Source organism: Thalassophryne amazonica, chromosome 3 (assembly GCF_902500255.1).
Source record: "Thalassophryne amazonica chromosome 3, fThaAma1.1, whole genome shotgun sequence".
Classification (NCBI taxonomy): Eukaryota; Metazoa; Chordata; class Actinopteri; order Batrachoidiformes; family Batrachoididae; genus Thalassophryne; species Thalassophryne amazonica.
The window spans coordinates 112161372-112178463 of NC_047105.1; the positions used below are offsets into that span (position 1 = coordinate 112161372).

At 40.8% G+C, this 17092-nt stretch overlaps 1 protein-coding gene across 1 annotated transcript in view; it reads left to right on the top strand.

Annotated features, from left to right (window-relative positions):
• helz2a (helicase with zinc finger 2a) overlaps window positions 1-17092 on the top strand; it is a 61675-nt gene that overhangs the window by 23096 nt on the left and 21487 nt on the right. Inside the window, exons 7-9 of the mRNA XM_034167315.1 lie at window positions 87-885; window positions 1038-1113; window positions 6258-9645. Of these exons, the coding sequence (XP_034023206.1) occupies window positions 87-885; window positions 1038-1113; window positions 6258-9645 (4263 nt within the window). The remainder of the gene's footprint in view (window positions 1-86; window positions 886-1037; window positions 1114-6257; window positions 9646-17092) is intronic.

Sequence of the window (17092 nt, forward strand, 5' to 3'; positions counted from 1 at the left end):
CTCCAGTGTCTGCCTTCTGTAAGCTTTTAAGCGATTACAAGGTATAATGTAGCAACATTGTGGTTTAATTTTTTTTTTCTTTGTAGTTCTGCAGATCTGTATATCAGAGAGCACTTCCATCAGTTCATCAAGAAACAAAAGAGCAAAATGAGACCAATTCGAATAAAATCAAACAAACAGGGGTCTGCTTTGCTTGCTACAGATGAGATTACTCTTCAGTACTGTTTGCTTTCCAGAGACAAGCAGTATTTCCTCCTACCAACAAAAGCCACCCTGGATCCACACAACGTAGTTGTTACTACTACATCTATGGCAAGATATTTCCACGAGCTAAATTTGCCAGAAGGATACTTCAGCCACATTCTAATTGATGAAGCCTCTCAGATGCTGGAATGTGAAGCCTTGATGCCACTTGGTCTTGCTGGACCAAACACCAGAGTTGTTTTAGCTGGAGACCACATGCAAATGGGACCAAAGCTTTTCTCAGTAGACGATCACCACCGTTCAGATCACACGCTTCTCAATCGCTTGTTTCACTATTATCAAAACCAAAAGTGTGACGCTGCCCACAAGAGTAGAATCATTTTCAGTGAGAACTACCGCTCAACAAAAGAGATTGTGGACTTTGTATCCACCAATTTCTATGTTGGGAAGAATGACGTTATCAAAGCTGCTGGAAATATTCCTTCTCATCCAGACGGCCATGCACTGAAGTTCCATCATGTCAGGGGGGAATGTCTTTTGGACGATATTTCCATGTCTTGGTTTAACAAAGAGGAAGTTGTCAAAGTGGTTGAGGTAGTTCAAGAGATTCTGCAACACTGGCCATCGACCTGGGGAACCAAAGATCAGGATTCAATTTGTATTCTGTCAGAAGGAGCTCAGGTAAATAAAAACTACTTTAGAGTGACTATAATTGTAAAAATATTAAACAAAAACTTGATGTAAATAACAATTCTACATGAGTTTAATGCCAGTGTCAGAGATGTTCAAGGTTGTAATGGTTTACTTCACTATGTTATTATTTTGCATCACAGGTCCGACAGATCAGGAAATCACTGTTGAGAACGAACCTTGGTAATGTCCATGTTGAGAATCTTGCAAACGTCCAAGGTACAGTAGCTTGACCTAATCTTCATAATGTCTTGTTTAATTTTCCCATTAACGCACACAAGAAAAGAAGTTACATTCTCAGGTCTTTATTTTAATGGCACACAGTAAAATTTGACGAGTAAAATTTACTCTGCTGGGATAACATTTGGTCCCAGTCCAAATAGAGTTAAATATACTCTATCACAGTGCTAAATCAATTCTATCACAGTGTAAAATCAACTCTTACTGGAGTAGATCACTTGATTTGACAAGACTGTAGAGCTGATTTCACTCTATAATAGAGTGTATTTTACTCTATTTAAACTGGGACCAAATGTTATCCCGGCAGAGTATATTTTACTCTGTAAAATTTACTGTGTACCTGCTAAATTTGTTCAAATAGATGTGGCATTATGCACCAATGGGCTGGCTGAAAATGAATTTGAGATTCAAGATTGTCATTCCACAAAACATGAAGCATTGATTTTAAAAATGCTTTATCTCAGACCAAGGTACGATTAAAGAATTACGCTGCATTCTGCTGGTGAAACACAGACAACTGTGCACAAAATGATATTCAATCAGTCTTTTGCAGGCACCTTGTGCTTCAATACAAATGAATTCTGGCATGTTTTACTGTGACAACCAGATCATTACTATCAGTGATGTGTCACACTTTGTCCCTGAAACACGCACAGACTCATTTAAAATACTTAAATCATGTTGCATGTACAAACCCAGGGGCGTAGGTTTGCATATGGACCATAGGGACAAGTCACAACCAATATTTTGGGATGGCAAAATAGTCCCTACCAATATTTAGCATTTTTGTTTATATAACAAAATCATTCACTATTTTTCTGCGAACTCGATACTATAATTTTAGTCGTCATGTTTTGTGTTTTCGACGTGCCAGAGTGACAGGGTTACCCATGTTGCAATTTCATTAGCTCACGTTCTTCTCACATGGACGTAAACAAAGTGCATCTCGTGGCAGGCAGTGCTTCATTTGTAAAGTGGGAGGTCCCGGAGCACAGAGGATGGGTGGCTCCGGTGCAGTGTTGCCAGATGTACGATAATTATCGTATTTGTACGATAGTTTTGCCCTCTGTACGATGTACGATCAATAATGGGAAAAAATCCAATATGTACGATAATTTCAGTTGGTTGCCCAAACACGCATCTCTCTCTGACACCCAAGAATCATTTTGCAGGCGCTGCACTCAGTCGGCATCAAAGACACACCACACACAGGGCTGCTGCTGCTGGCTTTCGGCGACCGTCATTTGAAAGCCCGCCCCCTCTAATACAGAGTAATGAGTTCCATCCAATCTGTGCCGTGACAGGAAGATTCCCCAGCCAACTTTTTTTTTCGAAACTTTATTTCAACAAATGCAATAACAAACGAACAAAACACAAGAGCAAAGAGATATACAAGAAAAATAAAAAGTTCAAGTTCCGTATGGAGGTGTCAACATTTTTTCTGTGTTCAACAAAATCTGCACAAGTGTCCATGGCATCGGATGACGACAGCGACCTCGAGGTTGAATTCGACTCTTTCTAGTCTGGTAATTAACACGTTTGTGTCCCTTCACAGAAAAAAAAAATGTTTCTAGTCTGGTAGTGCATTTGCGTTCTTTTTGTGCCATAGTTTCCCCATTACTATAATTACTGTTTAAAAATGTGACATAAAATTCTTTGTAAATTTAAAAAAAGAAACGCTAAAATAGCTACGTTGTATGCGTTTTGTTTATGTACGATAATTTCTCCCAAAATACGATCATTTTGAGGTTTTGGTACGATAGTTTCATATTTCATATCTGGCAACACTGCTCCGGTGCAGAAAAACAAGAAGGGCGGGGGGGGGCACATTTAAAATAAACTGCACACCCACACAAACACGCACACACCTTCACAAATGACACTAACATCCTGCCTTTTCCTCAAAAATTACTACATTTATGTTTGCTGTCTGTCTCTGTACTTTTCTGTCACTTTTGCACTCTTTTTCATACTTTCCCTCGTTTCAAAAGTCACCGAACGCACTGTTGGAAAGCATGGGTTCTTGGCTTGCTGTCAAATTTTTCAGAGTGAGGGCTTATATGAGAACTTACGGTAATGAGAATCAGCGGCGCACTAGTTTTTTATTTTATTTATTTATTTATTTTTCTCAGCGGCGCACTAGTGTGAAACTTCCGTGTTTTTCCTCTGCGTTATGACATCACAGGCTTACGTTTACCGTAATACACCATATATATCATTGGAAATCGTGTTTTTTTTTTTTTTTTTTTTGGCAAATTAGGTTGCTAGATACCTACAACTGCATTATTGATGAAGAGAATAGATTATACATCTTGGTTTTTTTTTGTTAGCTCCACAAGTATTTTTTTGTTGTCTTGTTCTCTCAGGTGTAGGCCTATAGAATAGATTAGTGATTTTGGGTGCAATTTTGTTATTTAAGCTATTTGTTCGTTTGCCTACACACTTAATAATGTAAATAAGTGTTAAATATTAATAAAGTGTCGTCATATGTTATGTATTATGCTGTACTTGTGCGTCTAATGGTGTGAGTGGGTTAGGGGGTGGTGGTGGGCAGGGGGCCCGGGGGGGGTATTGTCCCTACCAAAGCTGAGACCAAACCTACGCCCTTGTACAAACCTCACCTATTTGCCTGTTCCCTCCCAATTTTCAACATGTAGTTCTAGTTTAGCTGCCCCACACTTGGAGGTGCTTGGTTTGTTTCCAACCTGGTCCTTTCTGTGTGCAGTTTGCGTACTCTTGCCATGTTTGTGTGCATTCCCTCAGGGGGTATCAAACTTCCAATTATGTGGGTTAGGTGAATTGGATACTTTACATTGACCGTTGCTGATAGAGTGAATTTGTTTGTCTGCCTATGTGTCAGCCCGGTGATGGAGTGGCGGCCTACCCAGGTTGTGCCCCGCCACTCGCCCAGTCACAACTGGGATAGGCTCCACCTTCCCCCTATTACCCTAACTGAAATAAGCAGGTATAGAAAATGAATAAATGACATCCTGCAATTTTGCGCACTCGAGTAGACAAACTCCAAATTGCATATTCATGAAGGCAAACATGCTAAATGGACAATACGTGCTGTTTTGCACATCCTCAGTGCGCCCTGCTAGTGAATCAGTATTGGATTTAGTCCAGGTGGACTTCAATTAAGCTGTAGAAACATTTCAAGCATGATCACTCTATGGTCTAGTGGTTAAGACCAGAAGATCCTTGGTTCAAATCCCAGCCTGACTGGAAAATCACGAGAGGCCTTTGAGCAAGGTCTTTAATCCCCTATTGCTCCCGGTGTGTAGTGAGCGCCTTGTACAGTAGTGTTCAGAATAATAGTAGTGCTATGTGACTAAAAAGATTAATCCAGGTTTTGAGTATATTTCTTATTGTTACATGGGAAACAAGGTACCAGTAGATTCAGTAGATTCTCACAAATCCAACAAGACCAAGCATTCATGATATGCACACTCTTAAGGCTATGAAATTGGGCTATTAGTAAAAAAAAGTAGAAAAGGGAGTGTTCACCATAATAGTAGTGTGGCATTCAGTCAGTGAGTTCATTAATTTTGTGGAACAAACAGGTGTGAATCAGGTGTCCCCTATTTAAGGATGAAGCCAGCACCTGTTGAACATGCTTTTCTCTTTGAAAGCCTGAGGAAAATGGGACGTTCAAGACATTGTTCAGAAGAACAGCGTAGTTTGATTAAAAAGTTGATTGGAGAGGGGAAAACCTATACGCAGGTGCAAAAAATTATAGGCTGTTCATCTACAATGATCTCCAATGCTTTAAAATGGACAAAAAAAAAAAAAAAAAATGGCGCATGGAAGAAAACGGAAAACAACCATCAAAATGGATAGAAAAATAATCAGAATGGCAAAGGCTCACCCAATGATCAGCTCCAGGATGATCAAAGACAGTCTGGAGTTACCTGTAAGTGCTGTGACAGTTAGAAGACGCCTCTGTGAAGCTAATTTATTTGCAAGAATCCCCCGCAAAGTCCCTCTGTTAAATAAAAGACATGTGCAGAAGAGGTTACAATTTGCCAAAGAACACATCAACTGGCCTAAAGAGAAATGGAGGAATATTTTGTGGACTGATGAGAGTAAAATTGTTCTTTTTGGGTCCAAGGGCCACAGACAGTTTGTGAGACGACCCCCAAACTCTGAATTCAGGCCACAGCGAAGACAGTGAAGGATGGTGGTGCAAGCATCATGATATGGGCATGTTTCTCCTACTATGGTGTTGGGCCTATATATCGCATACCAGGTATCATGGATCAGTTTGGATATGTCAAAATACTTGAAGAGGTCATGTTGCCTTATGATGAAGAGGACATGCCCTTGAAATGGGTGTTTCAACAAGACAATGACCCCAAGCACACTAGTAAATGAGCAAAATCTTGGTTCCAAACCAACAAAATTAATGCCTCGCAGATGTGAAGAAATCATGAAAAATTGTGTTTATACAACTAAATACTAGTTTAGTGATTCACAGGATTGCTAAAAAAGCAGTTTGAACATAATTGTTTTGAGTTTGTAGCGTCAACAGCAGATGCTACTATTATTGTGAACACCCCCTTTTCTACTTTTTTTTTTACTAATAGCCCAATTTCATAGCCTTAAGAGCGTGCATATTATGAATGCTTGGTCTTGTTGGATTTGTGAGAATCTACTGAATCTACTGGTACCTTGTTTCCCATGTAACAATAAGAAATATACTCAAAACCTGGATTAATCTTTTTAGTCACATAGCACTACTATTATTCTGAACACTACTGTATGGCAGCACCCTGACATCGGGGTGAATGTGAGGCATTATTTGTAAAGCGATTTGAGCGTCTGATGCAGATGGAAAAGCGCTATATCAATGCAGTCCATTTACCATTTGTAACACCTCATATTACTTGTAATGATGTAATATAAGAAATGTGGCACCAGTCAGATCACAGGATTTTGAATGTGCTGCAGTGAGGTCTGAACTCACCAACACACACAGTCCTAATGCTGTTGCATTATAGATGTTGCAGTACGGTGTGTGTTTCTCATGTAGTGTACCATTGGCTTTAGCCTGCATCTGTCTGACTGTTCAAACATTACACTATCACCACCACTTATGCATCTTTGTCTTCTTTTGTTCATAGGCAAACAGTTCAGAGCAGTCATCATGACGGCTGTGCAAACACGTGACAGCCTAAGAACATCTCACCTGCCTGGTCTGGAGCTGTTTAATGATGCACGTGTGTTAAACACTGCGATGACTCGAGCTCAGTCCCAGGTGGTCGTGATTGGAGACGCGGCTGCACTCTGTTGTTTTGGGAAATGTTCAAGAATCTGGAAGAGCTACGTTGACCATTGCATCAGCAAACACAGTGCTGCACCAGAATATTTCACCAAAGATTTCTTTGAGAAAGATGTCATGGAAACTGCACGATTCCAAAAGTTGGAATGTGTAGATGAGAGCATCTCTCATGATACAATCCTTCAAGAGTTGAGAAAGGAATATGAAGAGGTGGTGGGGCCAAAATACAGTTCAGATGAAGAGATTCTGAAAGTGAACAAATTTGATTGTCACAAGACAGGACCACCTTTCAGAAATGGAGAGGTTGGCACAGACCTCTTGGAGTTGTGTAAAAAGCAGCCAGACATGTACAAGCATGGAATCCTGGTGAGGGAGTCATTCAGCAGAGGTTATGTTGTGCCATTTGACAACCCAACCAGACGTATCGCCATGAATGGACGAGCCAGCTTAAGCGGGGCCTTCACTGGAGATGAAGTCGTCTTATTCGAAATGGCGAAAGTAATGTGTATCACCAAGGAATCGAAATCATCCCGTGTTCTTGTGTGCGTGCTTGAAGATCTAGATCACAGCAAGCCACAAAAAAGTTCTTCACAGAAATTTATCAACAGGACGATGATACCCATTACAAAATCTGCACCCAAAGTCTGTATTCACATCAGCAAGAAAAAACGCAACTTCATCCCTGTATGGAAACAGATTGATGGTTGCTGGATGGTTGAAAACTTTGTCAAACTTAACGAAGAGCTCAAACAGAATTTTGTATTTAAGGTGCAAGTGATTGGCTGGAAAAAAAATTGTTTCTCTCCACTGGGGAATGTCATTGACATTATTCCAATTGGAAAATCTTTGGATGATGCCACAGACATCTTGAATGAACAGTTCAAAGTGTGGCCCAGTAAGGTTTATTCGGGAAAAGGTTTCTCCTCCCCAGATGAAGATGGAGAATTCAGACATGACATCTGTGAAGTCATCACTTTCACAGTTGATCCAGAAAATGCTAGAGACCTTGATGATGCCGTCAGCCTCAAGGATGCCGGCGACCACTATGAGTTGGGAATCCATATTTCAGATGTCGCAAGCTTCGTGAGTAAAGGTGATGCTTTAGATAAAGATGCAAAAGAACGCGGTGCTACATTTTACGGCCGTGAAACGATTCATATGTTCCCCGAAGAGTATAGCACCGGAACCTTCAGTCTGCTCTCACGTTGTGACTGCAGGGTTGTGTCACTGATGATCGATGTTGATAAAAAAACACATGAGATCAGAGGAAAGCCCAAATTCCAGCTGTCATTGATCAACTCAAACAGACAGTTATCTTATGAAGAGGCAGAAGACATCATCTCTGAAAGATATAGAAACATACCCACATTTGGCACGGTGGAAGACTGCATCGCAGTGGCTTACTGTTTCGCAAAAGCTCAAAGGAAAAAGAGAGTTGAGGACTGGCCATATGTTCAATCTGATGATTATCGGTTGCCAGGGAAGCGCAAAGCACATGTGATGATTGAGGAGCTCAGTGTGTTGTTCAACACTCGAGCATCTGATGAGTTGATCAATACAGGCATGTCCTGTAATTACACACCCCTTCGATGTCAAGACAAACCAGATCCTGAAAGGATAGTGGAATTCAAGGATAAATGTGCAGAGTTCATACCTCTCTCTTTTCATGTGCGGAGGCACATGCTTGACCATGATAGAAGCTCTCCAAATGGTGGAAGCTTCCGCATACTCACAAATGTGTGGAAGGACATCCAGTCAGCTGCTCGAACAGGTGACATTGACAAAATGGTGGACATGATCGCTGCTGATGACGTCCACCCTCTGCTCCAGCCAGTCATTAATAATTTCAGAAAGTGCACTAGTAAAGCTTACGTCATCCGTTCCAAGTCCAGCCCAAAAGCAGAAGTTGGGCACTATTCTCTAAATGTACCGTCTTACACACAAGCATCATCACCGATAAGGCGGTACATGGACATCGTGTTACAGAGGCTTTTGCACTCTGTCATATGTAACAGAGACATCCAGTACACTCGAAGGGAGATCGACATTTTGTGCAATCAATTTGAACAGAACCTGAAAGATGCCAAGGACTATGAACAAAAGACGGAGAAGATCTCCTACGCCGTGAGCACGAAGAAACAAAATGCTCCAAAGCTGGTCATTATTGTTAGTGCAGATCCCGAAGGAGACAGCTTTGCAATTGCCTTTCCTTTCAACAAGAGCATATTTTCAGAGAGTTTATCTATTATGTACAATGATTTACAACTGGAGGACCAACCGCTGCATGATCCAGTAACCCAACGTATCACTCTGAAATGGAAAAGACGAATCTATACACCTGACAGCATGAAAATGCACCAGGAGTTAAAAATGCTCCCGTCCTCTAACTCTGTCATTGAGGTTCCACTGACAACATGGAAAGCTACTGTTGAAGCAATTGACAATGAAAACTGGAATGATGCAAAGATGTGCATAATGCACGCTGAAACAAATCTACTGGAAACACAAAAGAATGTGCCAGAATCTTGCAAGGTACTTCAAAATGAGATGAGCACGTGCACCTCTGAGGACTTTCACTATGTGCCCATCGATCTCCAGATACAGCCAGGGGATACACTCCAAATCCAAATGACATCTGAGCTTCAAAGAGGTTTCTGCACACCCGCTGTTCAGTTAGTATGTATCAATCCAAAGTTTGAGATTTGTGTGGACCATGTCCACAGTCCCATAATGTGCTTTTCCAGATTGGCAAACAGTCCATCCAGAAGTGATTACAGGGACACCAGTGAGTATGTACGGATCTGGAAACCTCTGTGTGAGATGGAATCTGCTGCCAGTGCAGTGGATGAAAGTGATGGTATCATCATTGAAAACCTGGAGGTAGACTTTCACCACGATCATGAGCACATCTCAGGAAGCTTCACCCTACCACTGTTATGGATTGAAGAATGGGCCATTGAATTCAGACTTGAAACATGCTTGTTGTGTATTCGGAAAAGAGGTTTGAAGATGACCTCAACTCCAGAACATTCTTCTCTTGTGGACCCAAAAGAGTTTACATGGGTGGCACATGGTGTCACAACGAGAACGGAACAACTGACAAAGCCAAAGGAAGCAACAAAAGTGGAGTTCTACATCAACCACCTGCCCATGGAGACAATTCCTCCTTGTATCTTTCAGAAAAACACAGGTTTCACAGTGGAAATAATCCCAAAGTTACTGCCTGACATGTAAGTCCAAGTTCACTGTAGCTTATTGCTTGTTTACAGCAATTGTCCTAAACCAGTTCCTCAAAAGGTCCAGTTGGTTGCAGGTGTTAGTTCTTAGTAATCACATCAGAAGGTATTCTCACTGACGATCGCCTCCTCCCGCACTCAAAGGTGTGTTAAATCTGCTAGTTTAAGACAAACACAGTGATGATCAACCTGGCCAATCTTAAAATACCAGCATGGGTCAGTTAACCTGGTTGAATGATCCTTTCCTTGACCCAGGTGTGTCCCACATTGACTTGATTGAATGAGTTACCCACATCTTCAAAACTAGACCTTGTTAACCCCAAAAATGTGGATAAGCTGCAAATCGTGAATTATCTGCAAACTGCTTATATATATATATATATATATATATATATAACTGGCAGACAATTTTCTGCTGTTGTTGACATGTTTGTTGCCATTTTTTCAACCAGCGTCCGTCAGCAACTTCCTGACCTCTGCTACGTCATTAGTGATGTCATCTCATGAATAATTGTATGCCACGCTCTGATTGGCTAGCTGTTGGCAGTAAGCTGTAACGCTATTGGTCAGTGTGAACCGATCGAATATAACTTTTGGTCCTAGCCTTTTTGGATCCCTTTGGATCCAACATAACTTTCTGGCGCCAAGCATGCCAAAATACAGGTAAATGATGGACAGAAAGGCTAATCTGTGATTGGGTATTGCAATCTGAGTGGAGAACACACACACACACACACACACACATATATATATATATATATATATATATAAAATATATATAATATATATAAACTTTGGAGAAATTTTCATTGTTTGCCGTCAATGTTATACGGTGTACTGACACAAAATTTATTGTACACATCAGTGGGTTCCTGCTGGTTATACTACAGCACTCAGTTTGGAAAAATGTGCAAAAATTTTTAGTGATTTTTAATCATTAAAATAAATAATAAAATGAGCAATAAAATTCACTAATTCACTAAAATTAAATTTTTTTCTGGTGTCTCTTTTCGTTTTTGCACTTTGTAGACGGACCCTACGCTTCCGTTTCTCAGCCGTCTGCTTGTTCAGAATTTTGTTATTTATCCATCTCAGAGGACGGCTCATATGGATAAAAATAAGGTTGTAGTTCGTTGTCTACCTTCCTGAGGTTAGAATATAGTGTTTGTTTTTCTACAATGTTTCTCTTAAGATTATTGATGTTGTGTGGGCCGCCAGAAGAGGTACTGCTGGCCCACCACCAAAGGGCGTCCTGCCTGAAGTGCGGGCTTCAGGCACGAGAGGGCGCTGCCGCCACGGACACAGCCAGGAGTGACAGCTGTCACTCATTAATTCCTGACAGCTGTCACACATTCTTCATCATCACACTTCATAAAGACCAGACGTCATCTCCACCTCGTTACCGAGATATCGTACTTCATTGTAGGTAATATCCTCAGCCTTTTTGTGTTTATCTGTAATCTGTATATTGTGAGTGTTTGCAGGCGTACCGGTTCCTTGTTTTGTGGAAGCTGAGTGAGTGCAGGACGGCACTCTTTTTCTCTGAGGGATCACTGCAAACACATCAGCATATTGAGTGAGAGGTGGAGGTGGCATTCCCACCGTTATTGTTACTGGGTGTACACACACCCACACTTGACTGTCTTTGTTCTCGCCAGCAGTACCAGATCCGACAGTCGGGGACGGTGATCACCTGGGAATTCGGGACTTGGCGGCTCCAGTATTCTCTGGGTTCGGTGGCGGAGGAAATCGTGTGGTTCCGGTTCATCTCAGGACAGACGTCTTCTATCCTCGAGCCTGCCCACACGTCACCTTTGTGATTTGACTGTAATTATATTCTGAGGTTGTCTGTATATTCGTTGTGCACGTTTCACAACATTAAATTGTTACTTTCTGGCTCATCTATTGGCCGTTCATTTGCGCCCCCTGTTGTGGGTCCGTGTCACTACACTTTCACAACAGTTGAGCTGTGAACTTCGAATCTGTGAATATCTTTCTGACATTACCTGAGTCTCCAGCAGAGGTTTCTCTCCTCCCTGAGTTTGACCCTTATATTCCCGTTTGACAGGTGGACCACCCAGTCACACTCCATACATGTCACTGTCCAAGAGCAGGTCACACCCAGCAGGACCGGGCACTTGACACCAGAAGTGAGAGCCACTTGGGGCTCACCTCCCCGCCTCACTGGCTGTAGTGACACCCCCCCGCCGCCGCCGCCCCCCAAAAAATCATTTTTGAGGTGATAGGGTTTGCGATCAAGATTTCCTGCAGTAATTGATCCGTAAACTGAAATCCAAAAGTACTTAATCTGAATATATATGTACAGTAGTGTTCAGAATAATAGTAGTGCTATGTGACTAAAAAGATTAATCCAGGTTTTGAGTATATTTCTTATTGTTACATGGGAAACAAGGTACCAGTAGATTCAGTAGATTATCACAAATCCAACAAGACCAAGCATTCATGATATGCACACTCTTAAGACTATGAAATTGGGCTGTTAGTAAAAAAAAGTAGAAAAGGGGGTGTTCACCATAGCATCTGCTGTTGACGCTACAAACTCAAAACTACTATGTTCAAACTGCTTTTTTAGCAATCCTGTGAATCACTAAACTAGTATTTAGTTCTATAATGGTTGGTAATGAGTATATATGTATGTTTGTATGTATATAAGGGGTGGGCGTTTATAAGCTTTGTTTCTGCTTACCCCCTTTTGGTCACACGTCATTGTGGAATTGTCTTGTGTATCAGTTTTTTGCTACTGTTCAGTTTGTGTGCCAAATAAATTCATTCATTCATTCATACCTACTACATTCATTCATTCATTCATAACCACAGTTTTTCATGATTTCTTCACATCTGCGAGGCATTAATTTTGTTGGTTTGGAACCAAGATTTTGCTCGTTTACTAGTGTGCTTGGGGTCATTGTCTTGTTAAAACACCCATTTCAAGGGCATGTCCTCTTCAGCATAAGGCAACATGACCTCTTCAAGTATTTTTGACATATCCAAACTGATCCATGATACCTGGTATGTGATATATAGGCCCAACACCATAGTAGGAGAAACATGCCCATATCATGATGCTTGCACCACCATGCTTCACTGTCTTCACTGTGAACTGTGACTTGAATTCAGAGTTTGGGGGTCATCTCACAAAACTGTCTGCGGCCCTTGGATCCAAAAAGAATAATTTTACTCTCATCAGCCCACAAAATATTCCTCCATTTCTCTTTAGGCCAGTTGATGTGTTCTTTGGCAAACTGTAACCTCTTCTGCACGTCTTTAATTTAACAGAGGGACTTTGCGGGGGATTCTTGCAAATAAATTAGCTTCACACAGGCGTCTTCTAACTGTCACAGCACTTACAGGTAACTCCAGACTGTCTTTGATCATCCTGGAGCTGATCATTGGGTGAGCCTTTGCCATTCTGGTTATTTTTCTATCCATTTTGATGGTTGTTTTCCGTTTTCGTCCATGCGCCGTTTTTTTTTTTTTTTTTTGTCCATTTTAAAGCATTGGAGATCATTGTAGATGAACAGCCTATAATTTTTTGCACCTGCGTATACGTTTTCCCCTCTCCAATCAACTTTTCAATCAAACTACGCTGTTCTTCTGAACAATGTCTTGAATGTCCTATTTTCGTCAGGCTTTCAAAGAGAAAAGAATGTTCAACAGGTCCTGGCTTCATCCTTACATACGGGACACCTGATTCACACCTGTTTGTTCCACAAAATTCACAAACTCACTGACTGAATGCCACACTACTATTTTCTACTTTTCTTTTTTTACTAATAGCCCAACTTCATAGCCTTAAGAATGAATGCTTGGTCTTGTTGGATTTGTGAGAATCTACTGAATCTACTGGTACCTTGTTTCCCATGTAACAATAAGAAATATACTCAAAACCTGGATTAATCTTTTTAGTCACATAGCACTACTATTATTCTGAACACTACTGTATATTTTATGAAGGATATTCACGTTTTGCGAGACCTGCATTCACGTTTTTGGAGATATTGTATTCAGTATTCTCGTCTTGCAATTAATGGTTTGAGGATAATACACGATTTGCAAATGATTCACGTTTTGGGGGTTAAAAACCTGCCCCACCTCCTTGTACACAGTCCTATCAGATGCGCCTTTAACATCATAGTGTAAGAGGTGTAAAAGCCACTTGCCACATTTTTTGTGTGAATGAACCTAAACTCTGTTAGAAAAATGTCTTTTTGACTAGGGGTGGGACAACTAGTAATATTTAAGTACAACAAGCTCACATCCGATTTGTCAGCTAATGAAAAATAGTCGACTAGTCGGATGTGAGCTCGTCGTACTTAACTATTGCGACTTGTCATCCCGAAAACCATTTATGTTAATTTAACCCTTAAAAGAACAGACCTGCTGGAGCTGCCACCACTCCTTTCACTCAGTGAAAAAAAAATGTGACCCTCGGCAGGTGAATTGGTCAGCTCAAATGGGTAGTCTATACCTAGTAAATATATGCAGGTATTGTCTTCATGCTAATGTTGTTTTTTCCTATCTGTGTTTTTGTGCTTATACTCGTTAAAAAAAATGTCACATTTGAGTTACACCATGAAGATTAAAAATGGGCTTAATTCATTCAGTGTCAAATTTAGTCACCGACTCGTACATAACTAATGTTACCCAACTAGTCAACTAATGATTTTCGTTAGTTGCCCCGACCCTTTTTTTTGGCTCCTTACATTTTAAATTTATCATCAAATCCATTTTATTCTGTTATCACGATGCTACATTTATGTATGTACTGTACAGTGGTGGGCACAGTTCCGATAACCGATAATTAGCAAAGATAATGTTTTCATTATTGGATTATCTTTTCAGATAACTTTGAAAACCATTATCGGACTAATTATCTTCTGATAGATTTTTGTCCGATAATTTTTAGACCGTTAACGTGGTAAACAAAGCTGAACAGCTATAAACACTTATAAAATTTAAAATCAGTTGAGCACCTACCTGTTAAATGTTTTGTAGCAGATGTAGTTCTATATGTGGGCAATATCACCCAAGTCATCCAGAGGCGTACATTTTTAACTTATGGTTCAAATTTTAACCAAACTAATTTCAGATGAGTTATTTATATTAACGTCACATCTGAAGTTTTATGAAGTGAAAATATCAGATATATGATTTAGTTTTAAAGTAATGGTTTTAGTTAAGGTTTTAGTGTGGTGTGGACATGCTGTGTCCAGGTACATTATGGGTATCTCAGTACGTTCACGACATCAGAAATGCATTTCAGACACACTGATCAGGCTCCACGGACAACAGCATTAAACTCTAGTGCCTAAAACTCTTGTGAATATATTCTCTGGGTTTATAGACGTTGTTATTATGTTTGCGTTTATTAAATTCCACGCATTTTAAATGTAGCAGGCACAGATTATCTGGAATTTTGTTTTGGCAAGTTTTCAAGGTCTCTACTGCCATCTACTGGCCAGTAGTATTCATGGCAGTATTGGCCCTGAAGCTGGGCTGATATTTTCAATCACTGTACTCGGTTCCATCTCAAACTGTACTACAGAACCGCATGGTGTAAAAGTTCAGAGCGCACAATTTATGTTCTCACACACGTATGTTCAAAAACCACACGTCAGACTCGTGTTTCCAGGAGCAAAACGTAAACAGAAGCTTTTTTTTCAAACTTAATTTACAAATACTTTCGATGGGAGATGTCAAAGTTAAAAAACAACAACAACAACAACAACAAAAAAAACATTACAAGACAGGTCTGCGGTGTTTGCACATGCACAGTGTGAGAGGTTGGCACTTATAGCGCTTCAGCAGCGGGATACCCTCACGACAGCCGACCAGAATATCAAACAGGTTTGATTTTCATCTGACCATACTATCAGGAGGTGGTTGTGAGATGTTAAACGCAGCTTGTTACTCCATGTATACTAAATGATGCAGGACACACGATTAACCTGAAACTTGCTGCAATCCAAAAAATTCTCGCACGAATGAAAAATCAGCTGAAAAAGGGCCAAAACTCGCAGTGGCACCTGTAGATCATGGCAGTGTTCTATTTATTTTGACACCAGTTATATCAGACGGTTATCTACACTCAACAAAAATATAAACGCAACACTTTTGGTTTTGCTCCCATTTTGTATGAGATGAACTCAAAGATCTAAAACTTTTTCCACATACACAATATCACCATTTCCCTCAAATATTGTTCACAAACCAGTCTAAATCTGTGATAGTGAGCACTTCTCCTTTGCTGAGATAATCCATCCCACCTCACAGCTGTGCCATATCAAGATGCTGATTAGACACCATGATTAGTGCACAGGTGTGCCTTAGACTGCCCACAATAAAAGGCCACTCTGAAAGGTGCAGTTTTATCACACAGCACAATGCCACAGATGTCGCAAGATTTGAGGGAGCGTGCAGTTGGCATGCTGACAGCAGGAATGTCAACCAGAGCTGTTGCTCGCGTATTGAATGTTCATTTCTCTAGCATAAGCCGTCTCCAAAGGCGTTTCAGAGAATTTGGCAGTACATCCAACCAGCCTCACAACCGCAGACCACGTGTAACCACACCAGCCCAGGACCTCCACATCCAGCATGTTCACCTCCAAGATCGTCTGAGACCAGCCACTCGGACAGCTGCTGGAACAATCGGTTTGCATAACCAAAGAATTTCTGCACAAACTGTCAGAAACCGTCTCAGGGAAGCTCATCTGCATGCTCGTCGTCCTCATCAGGGTCTCGACCTGACTCCAGTTCGTCGTCGTAACCGACTTGAGTGGGCAAATGCTCACATTCGCTGGTGTTTGGCACGTTGGAGAGGTGTTCTCTTCACGGATGATGCGAAGGAGATGTGTTGCACTGCATGAGGCAAATGGTGGTCACACCAGATACTGACTGGTATCCCCCCCCCCCCCCCCCCCCCAATAAAACAAAACTGCACCTTTCAGAGTGGCCTTTTATTGTGGACAGTCTAAGGCACACCTGTGCACTAATCATGGTGTCTAATCAGCATCTTGATATGGCACACCTGTGAGGTGGGATGGATTATCTTAGCAAAGGAGAAGTGCTCACTATCACAGATTTAGACTGGTTTGTGAACAATATTTGAGGGAGATGGTGATATTGTGTATGTGGAAAAAGTTTTAGATCTTTGAGTTCATCTCATACAAAATGGGAGCAAAACCAAAAGTGTTGCGTTTATATTTTTGTTGAGTATAATTGCAACTTGGCTTTTTTTTTTTTGAAAATGCCTTTTTTTTTTTTTTACAAATAAAAATGGCATATTTTACAAAAGCACATTTATCTCTAAACACCAACACACGACACACTTCACAGTAACGTGTTAGTTTACAGTCAGCGATCAGCTTGTTAGTAGTTGCAAGTGTACCAGATACAATACTGGAATTTATCGGTCTGTAAC